At 36.7% G+C, this 19990-nt stretch overlaps 2 protein-coding genes and 1 long non-coding RNA gene across 4 annotated transcripts in view; 2 read left to right on the top strand and 1 right to left on the bottom strand.

Moving 5' to 3' along the window:
• The window catches only part of LOC134816569 (dynein axonemal light chain 4-like), a 79174-nt gene that overhangs the window by 42328 nt on the left and 16856 nt on the right, over positions 1–19990 (bottom strand). The window lies entirely within an intron of this gene.
• On the top strand, positions 866–4925 carry LOC134817462 (complement factor H-like). The gene is made up of 10 exons (XM_063826602.1): positions 866–1048; positions 1415–1597; positions 1805–2226; positions 2394–2579; positions 2721–2903; positions 3066–3242; positions 3584–3760; positions 3890–4006; positions 4347–4535; positions 4861–4925. Exons 3-10 carry the CDS (start codon positions 2115–2117, stop codon positions 4923–4925), a joined length of 1206 nt encoding a protein of 401 aa, XP_063682672.1. The 5' UTR covers positions 866–1048; positions 1415–1597; positions 1805–2114.
• On the top strand, positions 12549–19282 carry LOC134817217 (uncharacterized). The gene is made up of 3 exons (XR_010160486.1): positions 12549–12572; positions 12719–12854; positions 18867–19282. It is a non-coding gene; the product is annotated as an uncharacterized LOC134817217 (long non-coding RNA).

The following is a 19990-nucleotide window of genomic DNA, read 5'->3' as shown; positions in this document are numbered from 1 at the left end:
TGTTCACTGTATTATATCACATCATGATAGTACAATTAAATATTGAACGTTTTGTAGTGAATTGTAAGTTTCACAAGACTTTAAAAATAATATTAGCAACAATATGGAAATAAATTCCATTTCACAGGAAGAGAAGTAACATTATTATCTGTAACACCATTATCTGTGGAGTCCTCCTCCTCGACAGGACGTGACAACATCAACAACATCATTGATGGAAACAACGAAACGAGTGCATGCACGAAAATGAATTCAAATCCCTGGTTTCAAGCTAAACTTGACGGAATGCATTGTATTGCACAAGTTCATGTTAAGAGACCATTCTCTAGGGACTGCAACTTCACGGTTTTAAGCGATGCCCCATTAGAACGTACAGGGAACTGTGAAAATCTCTATCTGGACATCTTCAACGGCTCAACAGATTCTACCACCTCCTCCCCTTCTAGCAGATCTGGGTGTTTAATAGGGGACACTGTAAAAATACGATTTAGTATCTATAGTAGCCTCTGTGTATGTGAAATAAGAATCGTAGAATTATTCATAAGTGAGTAGTTTTAAGTACATTTTGATAAAATGCAATGACAAATCGAAGAAAAAAGCAACGTATCATTGAGTCATGTTTATTAACTAACCTCGTGTATTCCGTGTAAAATTATCTTTATCCCGGTTGTTGCGACAAGTAAAAATGCTCTTATTAGGGAAAGGAGTTTACAACCGGGATAAAGATAATTTTACACGGAATACATTACAACAATGCGACTCATAAATAATACTCCAATCCGGATTTTACATGAACTAACCTAGTGACAGTCGCATTTTAGGATTAGTTTTATTCAATGCATAATGTAACTCAGACATATCTCAGATTGCGAAGACAACAGTCTGAAGTGGGAGAATGTAACAACAGACCCACCACTCCCAGTAAAACATGGGGTTCAGCTAAATTTGAACTGCGAACCCGGTAAAACCAACTCAGGAGGGGATGTGGCTGAATGTAAGGATGGGAAGTTAGTGCTGGCTAGTGCTGAACCCCCAATTTGTGGATTTGGTAAGCAAAACCCATTATATAATTCTAAGTATAATTATTACTATGTACCAACATACTTTAGATACGTTTTACCGAAGCGGCCAGACATAGTTTAAAACAAGGTTATTGGCTAAAATAATGCAGGCCAGCTCAGGCAACTAGCTTAGTTTCCAGAAATGTGTGTGTCAAAACTTGGTGCTCAATAAATTTGACTACCAAAAATTTGGGTTGGAGATTTGGACTTATTTTCCATTAATTTAACTTATTTACCATTAATTTGAGTACGAAACATTTGGGCGAGAGGGCCGCCCAAAGTTTCTGTCGCTCAAAATTTGTTCGATAAGGAGGTGCAGCGTATTTACCATTTACTTAGACATATCTGAGCAGATTGCGAAGCCAACAGTCAGAAGTGGGGGAATGTAACAACGAACCCACAGTTGCCAGTAGGACATGGGGTTCAGTTAAGGTTAAGCTGCCCACCAGACCAAATAAACTCAGGAGGGGATGCAGCTCAATGTAAGGATGGGAAGTTAGAGCTGGTTGGTACTAAACCCCCAATCTGTGGATTTGGTAAGGAACATTTGTCAGATACTTTTGCAATCATTGTACTATAAGTATATGTAAAATCTATATGCTGTAAGTGGATCTGTTTTATCTAGTTAGTCATAAATAATTGAATAAATGAATCATCGCAAAGAAAAAAACAAGCCAAGAATTATTTGGTCTCAGAGATTAAATTATTCTATAAAAAGTAATTTCTATATCTAATAATTGTAGATGAAGTCATCACACCAACATCGGCAAGACAGTCAAGCTATGCTGACGGCGATTACGGTGCAAATAATGCCATAGATGGAAATAACAACACACAATCATGGACAGACTTTGAAGCAGCAGCATGGTGGGAAGCACAATTGGCAGAAGTGTATTGCATCAGCAAAATCGTAGTTGAAAGGGGAGGAAGTGAATGCACCTACACCTTTTCGTGCGGCATTATCAGTGGCCATGGTTCTGCAAAAGATAGATGTGGCGATCTTTCAGTAGAAATCTATGATGGAAATAGGCTAATGAAAGATGAAGATTCCCTATGCCTAAATGTGTACTCGGGGATGCAGTAAAACTGCACAGACAAGCAAGCAAACCAAACATGCAACTGAGTCTGAAAGAAATAACAATCGCAAGAAGAATTGATACCGAAGGTAAGTAGCTTGTAAATGTATTGTTATGACTTATGATTATCATAGTGTGCAAACATTAAGTGGAACCCAGTGAAATCGTCAATACAAGTGATATTATATGCTCATTGCACATAATATGGCACGTTTCATCAAACTGTTTCATAACTACACACGCTCATAAAATTCAGGGGATACAAAATGCTGTGGAAAGGCGCCAGATTGGTCTAACATAGAAGAAATGGACCAACTACCAGTTAAACATGGAACTCAACTGTCAGTCAGTTGCAAACATGGTCACAGAAACGTCGGAGGAAACAGTAATATCCGGTGTCAGGATGGAATCATCATCGCTAGTGAAGCACCAAAATGTTTAGGTAGGATTACAAAAGTTATAATTTTCATTCTTGATATAGGAGCTGATCAAAAATGATATAATTCAAATTGATATTCTTAAAAGCTACTCAAAAGCACAGAGCTATTCCTTGCCAAGTACTTTAACAAACTTGTTTTTCCAGCTAGTTGCAAAGATGAGAGTATTATCTGGGACCATGTTCAAGTAGTAGACCCATATTTGCCTGCTGAACATGGTGCACCAATCAGATTCAGCTGTGTATCTGGTTACAATAATTTTGGAGGCGGAACGGCAAATTGTAACGATGGTAAACTCGTTCTAATTGATGGAGATCCACAATGTTTTGGTATTATACATTATTCTCAATTCTTTATTAAATTTAAATTTAGTAGGGCCTACAAACTTATGTCTCGATGTCAACCAATTGGCCGTTATATTTTCCAATCTTAACCTAGATCAGAAGTTTATAATTGACTTTAATTTAATTAACTACACCTTAATTTCTTAGCTGATTGTAGGATCTACAGTCTGTCAAAGGAAGTAACGTCGGAACCAAAACTTCCAGTTTCACATAAAACTCCGTTAGAGTTGAGTTGCTTCCCTGGTCATACCAACTTAGGTGGTAACTCTGCTACATGTACGGATGGGGATATTGTACCAACTTCAGAAAAACCTTCATGCATGGGTAAATCATTTACAATGATTTAGATATTGAATAAGAATAATTAATATGTGTTTAGAACTTTAGTGAAATGAAATAGAACAGTAAAATATAGACATAGTAATTCAAGAATAATACACATAATGATTTTTTAATATTTCACATTAGATCAGAACTTCATGCACAAAACTAGATTTTTACTGTATGAAACTGAAAGATTATCATAATATCTAAATATAATCATTGCGATATATCGAAATTCATCTTGAAACAAAAACAATTAGTTTATTTCTGCAGTGTGGGTTGAAATGTAAAAGCTACATTTTAAAGCCTTAGCTCAGATAACTAATTAAAAATCACCTCAGCTGACTGTGACAGAGATAATCTACCTTCCAATTCAAGGACCAATCACTCAATGCCTATACAACATGGTACTGAACTGTCAGTCAGCTGCAAAGAAGGATACAGTAACTCAGGTGGTAGTGAAGTTGTCTGTGAGAACGGACTGTTCAATCCTCAAGGAAATCCTCCAAACTGTTCACGTAAGCAAAACAATAATGGTCAGGGATAAAATCAAAGTTAACAGATATTCTGAGAATTAATTTGTAATCAAATGTAATTTCATACTCTCCATGCCATTCGATCAAAGCTATTTAAGATCTTTGTTGCAGGTGACTGCTCAACTAAAAGCATTGTGTGGGAGAATGTTACAGTAGATTCAAGGTTGTCTGTTGAACACGGTGCACTGATAACATTTACCTGTGTTTCTGGTACCAGTAACTTTGGAGGTGAAACGGCACAATGTCATAATGGCACACTCATTCCAACAGATATACCTCCACAATGTTATGGTACATATTATGATGTCTCCTCCTTTTTGTTGTGTATACTTTAGTTCAAAAAAGATAGTTAATTAACAATTATCTCAGCCGACTGTTTCAAAGATAGTCTACCTCCCAAATTCAACAAAATATTGGAATTTTTTACTCATTATTCCACCAAAACTTTACAATGTTATGGTACTATGATTTTCCTATAGCTAGGTAATTTACTTTGGCTTTCATGAACATAATTGTTGTGAATGAATCGTGCAATCCATTATAGAAATTAACCAGAATTATATTTTAGTTCCACATGACTGCCTACTGGACAGTGTTTTATGGGATAACACTAAGACAGTGCCAACACTGCCCGTGAAGGATGGGGAGAGAATAACGATTAAGTGTGCAGATGGTTACAGAAACAACGGCAGTGTCACAGCCACATGTGTGAATGGAACTTTAAAACCATCTGAAAAGCCTACTAGTTGCCTCCCAAGTGAGTTCCTTGCGAAATGAGTCATTTGGCACACCAGACCACTGTGCAATTTTAACAAGTTGTGTAGCAAATGAACTATTATCTGAGGAAAAACACATGGGAATGTGGGTTTTCCTCTGATCTTAGTTTCATCTATACATTCAAATGTTATATAATAGAAACCAATTTACCAATATTAATCTTTGCTTTGGAAATCCTGACGTTAGTCTATTTATTTACTACTAAATATTAACAGCTACTGATTAAATTAGTAGTCAGGTTTACTCAGCTAGCTGATCTCCAACTCATGACAGCAAAGATCAATCTCAGAAAGCTTATTGTGCAGATTGGCTGCTTGATTGTGTCAGGTACCCTGTCAGTGGGTCACGTGATCCTATGCAGGAAGCATAAATGTGATTAATTAAGATACACTAATGTTTTAATACTTTCAACACAATGTTTTAATACTTTCAACACTACTATATGGACACGTTCATTTGAGTTTGAGGATATTGGTAAACAAAAATAATAGCGTTTTCGACGATAGTGGCTTAATTTTGACATCTATTAACCTAGCATGTTCAGAAGTTCTGAACATTAGCCACGTAACCCATACTCCCATATGCACCGCTCAGAAAGAAAATCTATTGTTGTTAGGCACTATAATGGTTCAAATGTCACATTTTGTGTGACTTAGTTAACTGCAGATGTCTAATTATCATTCCTTGGTCTGAAATATAGTAAATTAGGTCAATCTTACAATTATGATACAACATTGGTTAATGGGCACGGATCGAACGGTTACAAGGCAATATTTGGGTAACTTTGTCACACTCATGATACCATACCTCTATTCTAATGTGAGGTGTCCTAAAAACCCTTTCAACTCATTATTTGATGGTTGCTCTACCAATCATAGCCCTAAAATATATCGTTTTGAATAGTTAGCTAATACAGGCACTTGGTTATTGGGAAATGAGGTTAATTCTGTCACAATATATGAAATTTTAAATTTTGGGCGAATTATTTATATTTGATTTTGGTTTGAAAGGCGGGAAAACTTTATATGTTGACAATGTAGTTGATGCAAGTTAAGATCAGTTGATGTTTACATTGTCACAAAAAATTATACGAAATCGTAAATAGGCTAAGAACAATGATTATAGAATGAAATAGTCTCTTATAATAACTCTTATAATAACTGATGTGACAAAGTGAACATGTCTTGCCCCTATTTTGAAGATCTATATTCTATACCTCTATTAGAATTCAACATTCTTAAGTTTAACAATTTTAGGTTAAATTTGTCAAAGTCACTAAAAATGTGACAAAATTAACTTTCCCTGCCCCAACAATATCAAGATAGTGTGTTAAAATTGGCATACTAGAATGCTTTATTGCCTATATAAATCAATCCAAACTACAAAATATAATATGTTAATGTGATGACGATTACCTAACTCTTATAATAACTGATGTGACAAAGTAAACATGTCTTGCCCCTATTTTGAAGATCTATATTCTATACCTCTATTAGAATTCAAAATTCTTTCAGAAACGATTGGAAGAATATTGTCCAGAACATCAGAGCTCAATTTTAACAATTTTAGATTAATTTGTCAATGACACTGAAAATGTGACAAAATTAACTTTCCCTGCCCCAACAATATCAAGATAGTGCACGTTAAAATTGGCATAGGGTGCTTTATTACAGGTATATTAATCGATCCAAACTACGAAAAATATCTTTTAATCTGATGACGAATACCTAACTCTTATAATAACTGATGTGACAAAGTAAACATGTCTTGCCCCTATTTTGAAGAACTATACCTCTATTAGAATACTATGAAACTTAATCATCAAAAATTTTTCGATAAACTAGTTATTTTGCCAGCAAGGAGCTAACAGAGTTATAATAATTTTTTTGTGACGAAATTATCCTATTTTTGACCATGTTGTGGTAGTTTAATTGTGACACTGTTAACATATTACCACCTGATAATGATTCATGTGACTGCAGGTGCATGGTACTAGCAGTGTTGTTTGATCCATAGTACGTAATATAAGGGGTTTAAGCTGGTATATCATTATTTGTTCAATTTCACACATGTTCAGATATCATCAAGATTACGTGACAAAGTAAACTTGGTTGTGCCTTCTGTGTTTTAATTCCTTACGAATATATGATATAATAACAATTCCCAGCACTTTCAGGCCATCAAATAAACCTACACTACTCAGCATTGCTTATCAGGGTGCCCTAAACATTCATCACATATTTTCTTTAATGTGTGACAGAGTAAACATGAGTGCACCATCTAACGAAAAAAGTCGTCAAATATGTAGGTAATGGTCATATGTACCCATCCAATCAACTGGACACTCAAAAATTTGGTCAAAAACGGCAGCAAGGGGTCCATATTTACTCCGTCACATGTTTATAGTGTGACAATGTAACCATTTCCGTGCCGGCCGTATTTAAGCGATATCTTATCACCTGATTAAGATATCGTTATGTGACAAAGTTAGCCTAGAGGATGATACGATTATCCTAACCATCAAGGGTTTATGTAATTTCATAGTGTGACAAATTCAACTACACTGTGCCATTTAATAGGGTAACTTATATTTACCAATATCCTCAAACTCAAATGAACGTGTCCATATAACAAATAATTTGAGGCTTATGTCACTGAAGATGACGCCTTGCAACCTGTTTGACGATAGCCTGTAAATTGATAGTTTGATCTCAGTATTTACAACAAATCATCTAGCTTGATTGATTCAAAGGGAGAATTAAATTCCTTGATTAAGATACAAACTGCAGGTGATTTAAAAAAAAACAAAGTTCAATCACTCAAAAGTGGTCTTATGATTAGTCAGAAGTTCATAAATATGAATTAACATTATATTGTATATTTATAAATTCTTATATTTCACTCTTCAAAAGTGCTCAGTAGTAGCTGAGCACTTTTGAGATTTTTTGAGGTAGCAATTCAAATAGGACACAGTTAGATAGCTTTTTAATGAAAATAATAATATTATGACATTGATACATCTGTACTCTCTAGCTCTCTCACAGAATCATCTCATACTTTATTTTCAGGAGTAGTATCCTCACAGTGTAGCTGTTTGGATAGACTACTGCATCACTTAGTGATGTATGTTGTCGGTGAGAATCCCTACCACGCTTTTGGAGTTTGTGCCGGGGCTTATGTCTAGTCATGCCGACAGCATTAGTGTCTACAGAACAATCTCTTGCAATGTCACTACCTTCACAAGGTGACACTGTACCATGATTTCACTTTCTCACTCAGTAACTTCATTCCATTACCTCCTAGACTGCAATTTAGTTTGCACTTTCCATCATTTATACATTCTTCATGCACACCTTACTGCTCTCTTCTGCTTTTAACCAACATCAAAGAATTTTCCATGATGATTATACAGTATAATTTATTCAAATGTGAGTATTTATACTATGGTGAGGGGCTTATTTCAGTGATACAGGGTCAGTTTCTCTATATCTTTAGAAAAATTATATGTCATAGTACTAGTAGGCAATACTGATTGGTAGGAATGAAAACACTTGGGGCTAACGATGACTTATTTAGAAACTACTTCAGGCACATAAATGGTATCATTTATGCTTAGTTACTTCTATACAGTAATCATTAACTCTTGCAGAATCTGATTTGAAATTTCGTGTGTGCAAGATTTGGTATAGAGACTGCCATGCTATACTAATGATGTGATTGTGATGATACTATTGATAGCACTTTGAAACAGTTACCAAAAGTTACCAAAAGATTTGGTCGAATTTGACTTTAAATTCAATTGAAAGTATTTGACAGTATTTGAGAACAATTGACAGTATTTGAGGACATTAGAGCTTTAGAGATCAATTGAGCTGATTTGAGATGATACAGTATTTAAATGCAAGAGTGGTGTCGTTTTTGCAGCTCAGCCGAAGGTTCTAGTGTAGAAAAACGTCATGGAAATGTTATCGTAGAATTGAGGGAGCCCGTTATGTCAGTAATAAAGAAAAACATAATGATTATCCTTGGTTTCATCCTTGTGTGGCAAAGAAGCGGTTTATAAATCTTTATTCCACTGACATGATTAAGAAGTTTGAATAGGTTTTAATATATTATAACAATGTATTTGATAATTTTTTAATAATATTTTATTTGATAAATGATTAATGTAAGTGGGGATAATATTTATTATACTTTTTTTCATATAGTGCGATCATGATATTTTGTAAACATTTGTGATGATGTAATGTCATAATGTTTTACTTAAAACTTTAACCATTAATTGCGTTTCACTTGCCTTTATTCCGTGAAGACTAGGTAATTACTGAATAATTATTGGGTAATGGATTTATTGTAGGTTTATGACTTACCAAGACGCCTGCAGAGTCGGTCTTGTCAAATGTCTAATATTTGGAACAAATATTTTAAAAGAATCACCCGTTAATGGATTTATTACCTGAGTATCTTAGGCTTCTGTGTTGATAAACACATTTACTGATTAAAAACATGAATACAATATGTTTTGTTATGTAGTGCAATGCACCACTGGCCCTGGGCTGCTCATAGAATAATGCTTTTTAACCTATTGGGTTGCAGCCGTATACAGCAATAGCAGCGGATTAAAAAGTATATAATAGCCCAATTCAAGAATACTATGGTTACTCACTGGAATAAAGCGTATGTTATTGCCCACGTTAAGGGGCCTCATGTTAATAATTAATTAAATTATTAGCTATTTTAGATTTAATAATAACTCACTAGAGGGCGCCCGCCGTAGTACGCAAAGGCCGAAGACTCATGGTTATGTAAATAGCAACGTAGGTAACAACACGGACGGCTACTTATACTGCAAGCGCGAGGTCAGTGGCGTAACGTTGCCTGTTGGCGCCCCCCTGCCGAAAAAAGCGCCCCCCTGTTGGCGCCCCCTCCCCTTTTGGTGCCCCTCCCTAAAATTGAACAAATTAGGTGATTTTAAAGAATACGCCGGTAAAATCTCTAAAAAAGTGTGTATCTAGAGCAAAACGCGCAGTTTTGCTAGTACTTTAGTTAAGTTTTCGAAATTGTCCCACATTCAAACGACGATTTGGCGCGCCCCTAAGACGGCACCCCCCTGCACAGCGGGGTCAGCAGGGCCTTTCGTTACGCCACTGCGCGAGGTTAGAGCAAAGTTTGCTAATCTATCACTAATTGCTCTGCCACTGTACAAGAAGCTTGAAAAGAGCGCCACACACAGGGATTGGCGTGCCTACTATACTCCCTAGTAAAGGATATCGTCTATTCGACGCACCGCACGTATAATCATGCTTGCTTCGTTGCCAATTGTTGAGTGAAAAATAAAACTTTTAGAAAATATTTTAAATGGGTAATTTTGATCACATGCAGAAAGGAAATTAAAAACAAATATGTTAACGGGTGATACCCGTACAATATTTGTTTCAGATAGTAGGTTATATAATATGTTATAAACTTATAATTTTCTAGTAGAGACGCTGAAGACAAGCAAATTAATATATAAATCATAAACCAGCACTGGCTGAAAGATTGCAGTTCAAAAGACCTAGTGTACTATCGCCAAGATCAAGGACTCGAGTGCCAATATTGACTTTTTCGAACCCCTTTTCACCGATTGGCCTATGAGTGTTTCCAGTGAATCGCACTTTACTGCTAAACGGCACATAATGATTTGTGTTTACTCAATGAAACAAAAAATGCATCTACTGTGGCCACAATGTGTCCCATACTAAACGGATAATAGAGTCCACGATAGCCACAGGTATCATATCTCGAGACAGGCGACAAACACACAAACTAGATGAAGGCCGGTCGAAGAGGGGACCCCACTGCTGAAATTGACAAAAAGAATTGTTGATATTCTGATCTCAGATCTACTCATGATTTCTCCGCATAGTTTCTCACAACATACCTTAGTCGTTAATATTATATCATGGGGGGTCTAATTTGGTCCTTCTCGGGCCAAAGAACCATATTTATAACAGTCTATATTTTTACCCCCTCCCCCCCCCCCCCATAACTTAACCCCCCGAGTCAAATTTTGGTTGTATGACCCACCGCGCACGAGTGCGCGGCTCCCCTTGTATCGTAAAAACGCTAAACTTAGTGAAATGACAATGGGGTCACAACGTGATACAAAGTATGCTTACGTTATTGTTTGCTGAATTGAAGATTATAGTTTTGGTTCAAAAAGTCCGATTTACCTTCTATTCCCCCTGTCCCCCATCCATTCAATTTTAGAGGTTAACTATTCAAATTCAGCAACAGCTGTTTCGTGGCAGTGTACAAAATAAAACAAAATTTTAAATAAAACAATATTTCATTTTATACCCATAATCAATTACCCAACGCGAGCTGACTACTCAGAATGCGCGAGCACGTCAACATAAAATTTTTCGCGCCCTACAAACTTCGGTAGACCTTATAATTTGCAACTGAACGCTTGCGTATGTCGTAGTTCAAGCTGCGCGCGGTATGAGTATTTTTATTGCATCATACAACATAAATTATCGGATTATAAGTAGAAGCTATTTGTACAGGGATTTTCTCATCGATACTTTAAATGACTAATCTTTAAAAAACAAGGTCGATTCTTATACAATTACAATATATTTTGCATGTATATTTTGCATACATATGCGCGTTAAATCAATTCGTTATCATGTAATAATGTGTGTCATACTTAAAGCTAGGAAATTTGTGTATGGATTTTCATTCTAAAACATGGAAAGATTTCATCAATTAATGTAACTTGGTACCATATGGTTTATTTGATCTTATATGTTATCGATTTATATAGTTTTACGTTATCGTGTATCATGTATTGATAGTTATACATTATTATTATACAACGAGTCCAACCCAGCGCGCGTTTTGGTAGTTTAGAAACCTACAAATAATTTCATCCCCTGATAAACTCCAAGATATTATACATCAACGGATTATAATCTCATTGTATAGTCACATAACATGATACCATGACCTAAATTTTGACAAATGGCTAAGCTCTTGACAAAAATTATAACCTGTAAAAGTCATAAAAATGATAACTTCACATAATCGGGTGGAAATCATGCTTTTTAAAATTTTTCACGAAAGTTTTTAACAGCATATTGTTTATAACATTTTTTTACACAAGATTTGAATCATGTTGTAATTTTGTTTTCCAATATTTTGATCAAAAAATAATTTTTATTTGGATTTCAAAGTACGCACTACGCCGCGCAGTTAGAAATCGTAATTAGGAGATTTAATCATTATTTTCACAAGTGAGTCGATATATTGCAATCCCATCTCTTTTCGTTGCTGCTCACAGCATAGAGCTTCAATGCTCAAACCGTATATCTAGTTGATAGTAAAGTAGTATAGAAGTAGTAAAGTAGTATAGAAGCTGTTTCGTTGCACATTGAAATACAGATATTACTAAATGATCTTGAGAGATTATTTAATGTAATCGATTTAGTGTTACTGCCTTTAAGCTGTGATGTGCTGGAGACTACTAAAACTTGTTCTAGTATAGAAAAGCAGAGCGGATTTTGCTATCATGTTACACTTTTGTAGATCAGGATCGAATTTGAACGTATTACTCCTAAACAGATTATTTCAATCCTGCATTATATGGAAATATCAATAACCCATTCGAGCCTTTTTTTAAATGTGTTTATGTTGTTGAAAAAGTATATTATTGTGATACTTCCATGTATTAAATCGTTTAAATGGTATGGTAAAGAACAGTACACAGATACTTATTCTTTGATGCCCCTAAACACATTCCTAGCTCTAGATCTGCCTTACATTTCAATAATGGCTCTTTCATCACATTTGCTTGATAACTGCTGATTTGTAATGCTTAAAATTGATCCCACTCAGTTTGACTATCTTAGCTGTAATATCGAACTCGACAGTAGCTTCCTCTGTCATGTCGGAGATCTCAGGAGACGACTGGGTATTTTGTGTCAAGAAGAGGTTGACCTCCCACTTAACAAGATAAACATCAAATTCATAGGTTTGTTTCTATTTTGATGGTTACTGATACAGCAGTTCATGTGTTAAAAATGTATGGGTTAAATTCTAATTAAATTCGGTAATAAATATTACTGCAAATGTTGTAAACGGTAAAACCATTGTGTATAAGACAGTCAATTATCTCAGGAGTGCCAAACAGGGACCGTTTAATCGAAAGGACTTCTCTGATGACAGAGATGTGGAAAAGACTACGTCCTTCTCTGGAAAACTACAAGGATAAAATACCCACCTTCTTCGGGAAAAAGTCCATCATATGCGAAAGGTAAATCGTTTATTTTTGAAAACCCGATCACGATCAAAGCATACACAATTTGGGCATGTCCCAGCCAACTTAAGCCGAAAATCTGGCTTTGAAATCTTTAATTTGAAAACACCCAAAAATGTAGTTAATATACCCCTCCACCATACCAGATCGATTTTAAGTCAGCCAAGGCATAATTACTGCCCAAAAAGCCTGTTCCAAATTTGTCTCAATTCTGTTCCAGAATCCCAACTTCTCTGAAACCAAAATGGAACATTGCCCACAAAGCCTTTTCTGAGGATGCTAGGGCCACCAAACTTTTCAAGGACACTCCTGGTATCGATACCAATCGATTCTGATCGCCTTCAACTCAGTTTAGGCGATTTTAGGGTAAAGTTCATTTTTGTTCATTTCATGAACCAGGGGATCATTTTGCACTAAAAAGGTTTTTTTAAAGTTGAACAAAAAATGTCACAATTTGATGTGTGAAAATAGTGCTTTCGATGTGAAACTGGATGATTCTTGACGCACCCTATCCCTTCGGTGGAGTATTACATTTCAAAGAAAAAAACTTCTGAGTTGCTGAACATGTTAGTAAACAATATGCCCCTCTACCATACCATATCGATTCCATGCCAGTCCAGGCATAATTACCGCTAAAAAGCATGTTTCTAAATTTGTGTCAATTGTTTCCACCATCTCAACTACTCTGAAACCAAAATAGAAACATTGCCCCAGAGCCCTTTCTGAACATGCTAGGCACACCAAACTTCTCAGGGACACTCCTGGTATCAATACCGACCGATTCCAATTGGTTTTAGCCCAATTCAGGGGATTCTAGGAAAATGTTCATTTTGTGTTCATTTCATTCATTCCATGAACCAGGGGAGTATTTTGCACTTCTAAGTGGCTGGAAATGTTAGTACATGTGTCCTTCTACCATACCAGATAGATTCCAAGTGGACACGTTCAAAAAAAGGTGGCACTAGAGATTGATTTTTTTTAATGAGTTTTTAAAATGGTCATTGCTCTTTGTTGGTTGATATATCTATCTATACCTTTAGAAATTCGATTAAATTTCATGATCCTGAAATCACGGAGTCTGTAGTGCTTATATCACAGGAGTTATCGTTATTTGTGTGCCAATGATTCAAAAATCACACAATTAGAAATGCAAGATGAATCAACACTAGATAATCTGAAAAGTACTATTCACAAAGACGCCAAAATTGATATGGTGACTATAATGCATGTAAGGAATAAAATGTCTTATCTGAAATTGTTATTGGTGCCAAAATGATTCAAAAATCACAACTTAAACATTGGAAATGAGCCTATTTTGAGCAGTGATTATTGAATCATCTTACGTTTTTATTGGCTTTCTATCATTTTTTAGAGTACAAAATAGTATTAAATAGTATTAAAACCAGTTAATATGATTCAAAATCACATTTTCGTTATTGGTGCGCTATTAAGTCTCACTATAGTAAGCCTTAAATTAAGTGCACAATATGACAACATATATCCATTCTATGGTTCTTATTATGTGATTTTTGAATCCATGTCTAAGCTTATACCATATTGAAGGCCTTTGAGCGATAATTTTTGATCTGGGTGGTTAAATGATTCAAAAATCACACAAATCTGGCTACCAACTATGTAATTTTCTTTAAAGTATGACAATTGAATCATATGTAATGTTCAAGTTGTAATGACATTTTGAAAAGAAAGGTAATGAATCGATAATCACATTTCAAAAATTCAATTAAGTATTATACGTAACTGATTGATTCATTTGTCACAGTATGGAGACAAAATTATCATGGCCTGAGTAGTAAAAGTACTTGCCTAGTTTAATCAGTTTAAAATCAGTGTTTTGTGATTATTGATTCCACTATTACTCTAATAACGAACTTCTCCATGACCATAAACAAGTGCAGTGTCACAACAAATTACTGCAGATTTACTATGAATACCAACCTGATATAGAGCCAAAAAGTGATGTTGTTGTTGTGAAACCAGTATTTCTGGTACCCATAGGGGATTTGAAATCAACTTATAAATCAAATGTCATTCCTCAAAGTATCATAATCAAACCCCGGGCGAGTCCAAAATTAGAAACCTGAGTATTGATTCATATGAAATATGAATATCTCTTTAACGATAAAATTTCCTGAACCAGATCTGACTCGCTATGTCTGTTCAGACATGTTTGTCTGCCAGATCGTGGTACCTGAGTCCCTTCATTGCCGTGCATTGAAATCACACAATAACACACAAAGCTAGAATCACGGCAAATCGACATTCATCGCTTTTTCATCGGAGTACTAATGGACAGTGTTCAAATGGACAGTGTACATTCCCCTGATACAGCATCATTTCAATACATGCTCATTTATGTGATTTTTGACTCATTATGGCACTTTTAACCATCTAAATTCTCTAAATATTAGTTAGCATGATATAATTGTGATTGATAGAGTTCATTGTTACAATCATTCCGTTGATATTCATATCACATTCATCATTCTAAAATACTTAGTCAGAATTAACCCTGTATGTGATAATTGCATCGTAACTCCACATTTAACCGGTGATCCTTTGCACTTTTAACACTCAGCTATCTCAAAAAGGTTCAATAATCACATTGAGAAGCAGGACACACTCACAGAATGTAAATTCATCATTAGAGGTGCAAGAAATGAATATTTTGTGATTTCTGGCTCATATCTGCACAATTAACAGATATAAAGAGATGAATGACTTTATTATGTGACATTTGAATCTTTTTGGACCACATTAAAATTTGGTTAACTTTCATAGCATACTCCTTGAGATACAAGTATTTTAAAATGCTTCACACAATTTTGGCAGTGAAAAATCAATCTCTAGTGCCACCTTTTTATGAACGTGTCCAAGTCAGTACAAGCATAAATACGGCTGTAAAAGCATGTTTCCAAAATTGTATCAAATGTTTCCACCATCTCAACTACTATTTTCATTTTTGTTCATTTTCCATACATTCCATGAACCTGGGTAATGTTATTTGAGTTTTGATGGCTCTTAGGCCTAGTTTTTACCTACATCCATCTTAGAAAACCGAATTGAGGCTTCCCAGCACTTAAATACAGCCAATACTTCGATGTGCCCATGTTCCAAAAATCTGGATTCTCAGGAGGATTATTGTGCCAAAATTGGGACATTTTGGAACATTGGTAACATCGGTTCTAGACATGCAATGATTCTCAAACTTGGTTTGAGTGGTCCTAGGACTAATATAAACACTTTCCGACCCATTTTAAACCATTCTGAGCACTTTGAGAAGAATGTTCATTTTCGTTCATTTCTGGTCATTCCATGGGTAGTTTTATACGACTTTTTATGGTTCCTAGGCCTAGCTTACGGCTATATCCATCTTAGAAATCCGAACTGAGCCTTCCCAGCACTCAAATACGGCCAATACTGTGATGTGCCCATGTTCCAAATTTATGAATTCATCTACTGCATCTTCTGATGGTGGCTGGCGAGTTCATGAATCCGAGATTTTGGAACCAATTTGGAACCAATGATACGGTTTTGATACGGTTTTGATACGGTTTGGAACCAACGTTATTTTGACTATATTTTGGATCAAAAATAGATAATTATGGTTGTACGGTGTAGGGGGATGTGTTTACCAACTATTTTGACGTCAAAATTGTCGCCAGAGGCTCCCTGAGTCATGGAATGAACGGAATGAACAAAAATGAAATTTTTTCTAAAACTCGTCGGATTGCCCCAAAACAGGTCGGAATCGTTTGGTATTGACCCTAATAGTGTTCCTGCAAAGTTTGGTGGCCCTAGCACTCCCAGAACGCCCACTAGAGACTTGGTTCCATTTCCGTATCAAAAAGCTGGTTCCTGAGTATCCGAGCTTGTGGAACCAGATGATACGGTTTTTGAGGCATTTTGATACGGTCATTTCAGTCTGTTAAAGTAGTTTCAGAGTGCTGGAAATGGTTGTATGGTGTAGGGGGATGTGTTTACCAACTATTTTGACGTCAAAATTGTCGCCAGAGGCTCCCTGAGTCATGGAATGAACGGAATGAACAAAAATGAAATTTTTTCTAAAACTCGTCGGATTGCCCCAAAACAGGTCGGAATCGTTTGTTATTGACCCTAATAGTGTTCCTGCAAAGTTTGGTGGCCTTAGCACTCCCAGAACGCCCACTAGAGACTTGGTTCCATTTTCGTATCAAAAAGCTGGTTCCTGAGTATCCGACATTGTGGAACCAGATGATACGGTTTTTGAGGCAATCATTTGATCCGATGCTTATCGAGTAATGATGAGATCCACTGGAGCCAGAGGGGGCAAGAACGAGGATATGATCTTCTTAGAAGACAATGATCTGATCTATCGGAGACAAGAACCCTGCATGCGATCAAACGTGATCTGAACCTTATCAAGAAGGATTCACATGCTTGCTGCTTGTTTGTAAACAATTGGCTCGTTATCCCTGTCACGATGAAGCGGGTATAAATACCCTCGCGAAATATAGCTCACCCGGTTTCAGTTTACTATTTCACACACTGAGTACAATCTTTTGACATTTCAACTTTAAGCTCTATCTTTCAAATACACATTTTTATTTTGTAGTTTACGCTACGTGCCTGTCTTCTTTGCCTACTTTACTCTAAACTACGTTGTTTTCTACAACTAGTTCTGAGTCCTCCCTTCCTACTCCTATCTGGACTGTGTTGTTTCCTACAACCAGTTCTTTGACTAAACTTCTCCCTATCTGAGTTTTACTTATTGGCTGTTTTTTACAGCTAACTCAGTCAACACGACTACTCCCTATGGATACATCTCAGGTAAATGCCGTGGTTGAGCTCATTCGTGACTCCCACAAGTTCGATTCATCTTTAGGTGTATATTATCATAATATCCAGGATGCTTTGCCTCCTTTATCACATGCTTATTCTGACCCCCTGACCGTGTGCTCCTCTGTAGTACTGCGGTTAGAGTGTGGTTCTTATGTGTTCATTTCTGATCTTAAGTCAGGTCCTAAGATACCCCACGTTAGATTGTTTTGTAGTTCCTGAGTTCAGTTCATGTTTCCTTTATCTGATAAGTTGCAACAGTTCTTTAAGCACTTTTTCCCCTGTAAGCACACTTTAGATGTATATGAATGTTCTGACCACTGCTCACTAGATAAGGATGGCTCTGTAGAGGCTCTCTTAAATTTATATAGCTGCATAATAACTGATTAACTGATAGGTCTCTTAAGTGTAATCTCTTGGAGAGCCAGAAAGTATTAGATGGAATAGTTGCAAGTTTCCACACCTCCATAAGTTCTAAGATTTTTGTTAGATACTCTGACCAGTTGTTTCATTCTGTTGAGGAAGTTCGGCCAGACAAGTCGTACTCTGTTATGATTTGTTCTGCCGAACAGGTACTCCAGAATAGGCAGGAACTAGGTGCCAAGTTAGATAATCAGTCACGTAAACGTTCAGTCAAACCTTCTGTCGACTCAGACGAGGATTTCAGCACTCTGCAGCCCCTTTAACAGACTGAAATGACCGTATCAATATCGGATACTCAGGAACCAGCTTTTTGATACGGAAATGGAATCAAGTCTCTAGTGGGCGTTTCATTTTGTTCATTCCGTTCATTCCATGACTCAGGGAGCCTCTGGCGACAATTTTGACGTCAAAATAGTTAGTAAACACATCCCCCTACACCGTGAAACCATTTCCAGCACTCTGAAACTACTTAAACAGACTAAAATGACCGTATCAAAATGCCTCAAAAACCGTATCATCTGGTTCCACAATCTCGGATTCATCTTCTGTGGCTGGCGCGAATTCGATTTTCGGTAATAAGAACCACATCAGTTTTCAAATTTGAGATATTTTTAGCGCGCGGCGCGCGCACTGCGTGTTAAATTTTAAATTTACGCCAGCTAGCAGGTGTCAGATTTACTGGTTATAATTGTGGGAAGTCCATCTATGTTTATTATTAATAATTTTTGGTTGACTATCTATTTTCCCCAGGAAACTTACTCACGTGCGAAAGACGAACTCTAAGAATTGGAGAATAACGGCAGTAGACAGCAGCTAACCTCCCCCTTGCTCAACGACATTGAACAATAGACATGAAATGACTCGCTGACCCCCTACAAAGTACTTGTGCTCGGAGGCAGAATTTGGCATCGTTTGGGTCGAGAGATTTCCAAGGGTAATGATACAGTTAAACTGTATAAAAATACCTCTCAAAAACAACCTTCTCTTGGTCGGCCATGTCCCTCATCCTGCACTTGACCCCTGCAGAGGTCACAAGAACATCGGAGCACAAATGAGCGAGAAACGGGGAAGCCTTAGCTTCCGGGTCAAGGACTGCATCACTAGCACCTACCTATTGAACCTATTGATAGGTTTAAAAGTAGGCATCTTCACGCAATCTGCGGACCACCTCCTAGCAACGAAATACGGATATACCCTCCCTATTACATGCGTTCAACCGGCACCCGAACCACACGCTGTTTCTTAGACACAACTTCCCACTTAAATCAGTGTCCTGTCGCATCAACTGGCATCGGCAAGTGGCGACACTGTGTAGACTCAACCCTGAGCTTGATCAGAATCTTCAGTCACAAACCTGACACCGTTTCGGGGCTTGCAATACGGTTTTCTGTCAGGCTCCCAGCAGTTTCTTTTGGACCACCATCTCATCTGACAGCTCTCATCTCCCATTCTCTCTTCCTAGACAGCAGACCTGGGAGAAACTCCTTCTAGCCGGACGTCACGCGTGATGTACGAGAAACTACGGACAGGTGTGTACCTATACTTTTTAAAATTACACATTTCGTCTGGATTGTGATTCACTGCAAAACAAGTCGCAGGTTCCAATTGTAGAACTATAAAATTTTAATAATTCATGGTTGATTATACGGCCTAAGCGGTATACAAATAAAGCGTTATTATTATTATTGCCTCTAATCCTCAGGGTACTCCTACTTGCGTGCGAAAGACAAAGGCAGCAAGAATCGAAGAACAGAACCCCGACCACACTGCTTGTGAGAAATGAGCAGCTCTTGATCTAGGACAAAAAACTTTCTTCTGTTTAATATCTAAAACGTGTTACGTGTGATATTACACCAACTTTTGATTAATAATAC

The sequence above is a fragment of the Bolinopsis microptera genome, chromosome 6 (genome assembly GCF_026151205.1).
Source record: "Bolinopsis microptera isolate Bmic1 chromosome 6, MBARI_Bmic_1.0, whole genome shotgun sequence".
Lineage (NCBI taxonomy): Eukaryota > Metazoa > Ctenophora > Tentaculata > Lobata > Bolinopsidae > Bolinopsis > Bolinopsis microptera.
This window is presented reverse-complemented; position numbering and strand designations above follow the sequence as displayed.

Bases quoted from the DNA above. Each gene is read 5' to 3' on its own strand.
- LOC134817462 (XM_063826602.1), top strand. From the start codon at position 2,115: ATGCCTAAATGTGTACTCGGGGATGCAGTAAAACTGCACAGACAAGCA. The intron at 2,580-2,720 runs GTAGGATTACAA...TTGTTTTTCCAG, and splicing joins TGAAGCACCAAAATGTTTAG to CTAGTTGCAAAGATGAGAGT. The intron at 4,536-4,860 runs GTGAGTTCCTTG...CTTATTGTGCAG, and splicing joins GCCTACTAGTTGCCTCCCAA to ATTGGCTGCTTGATTGTGTC.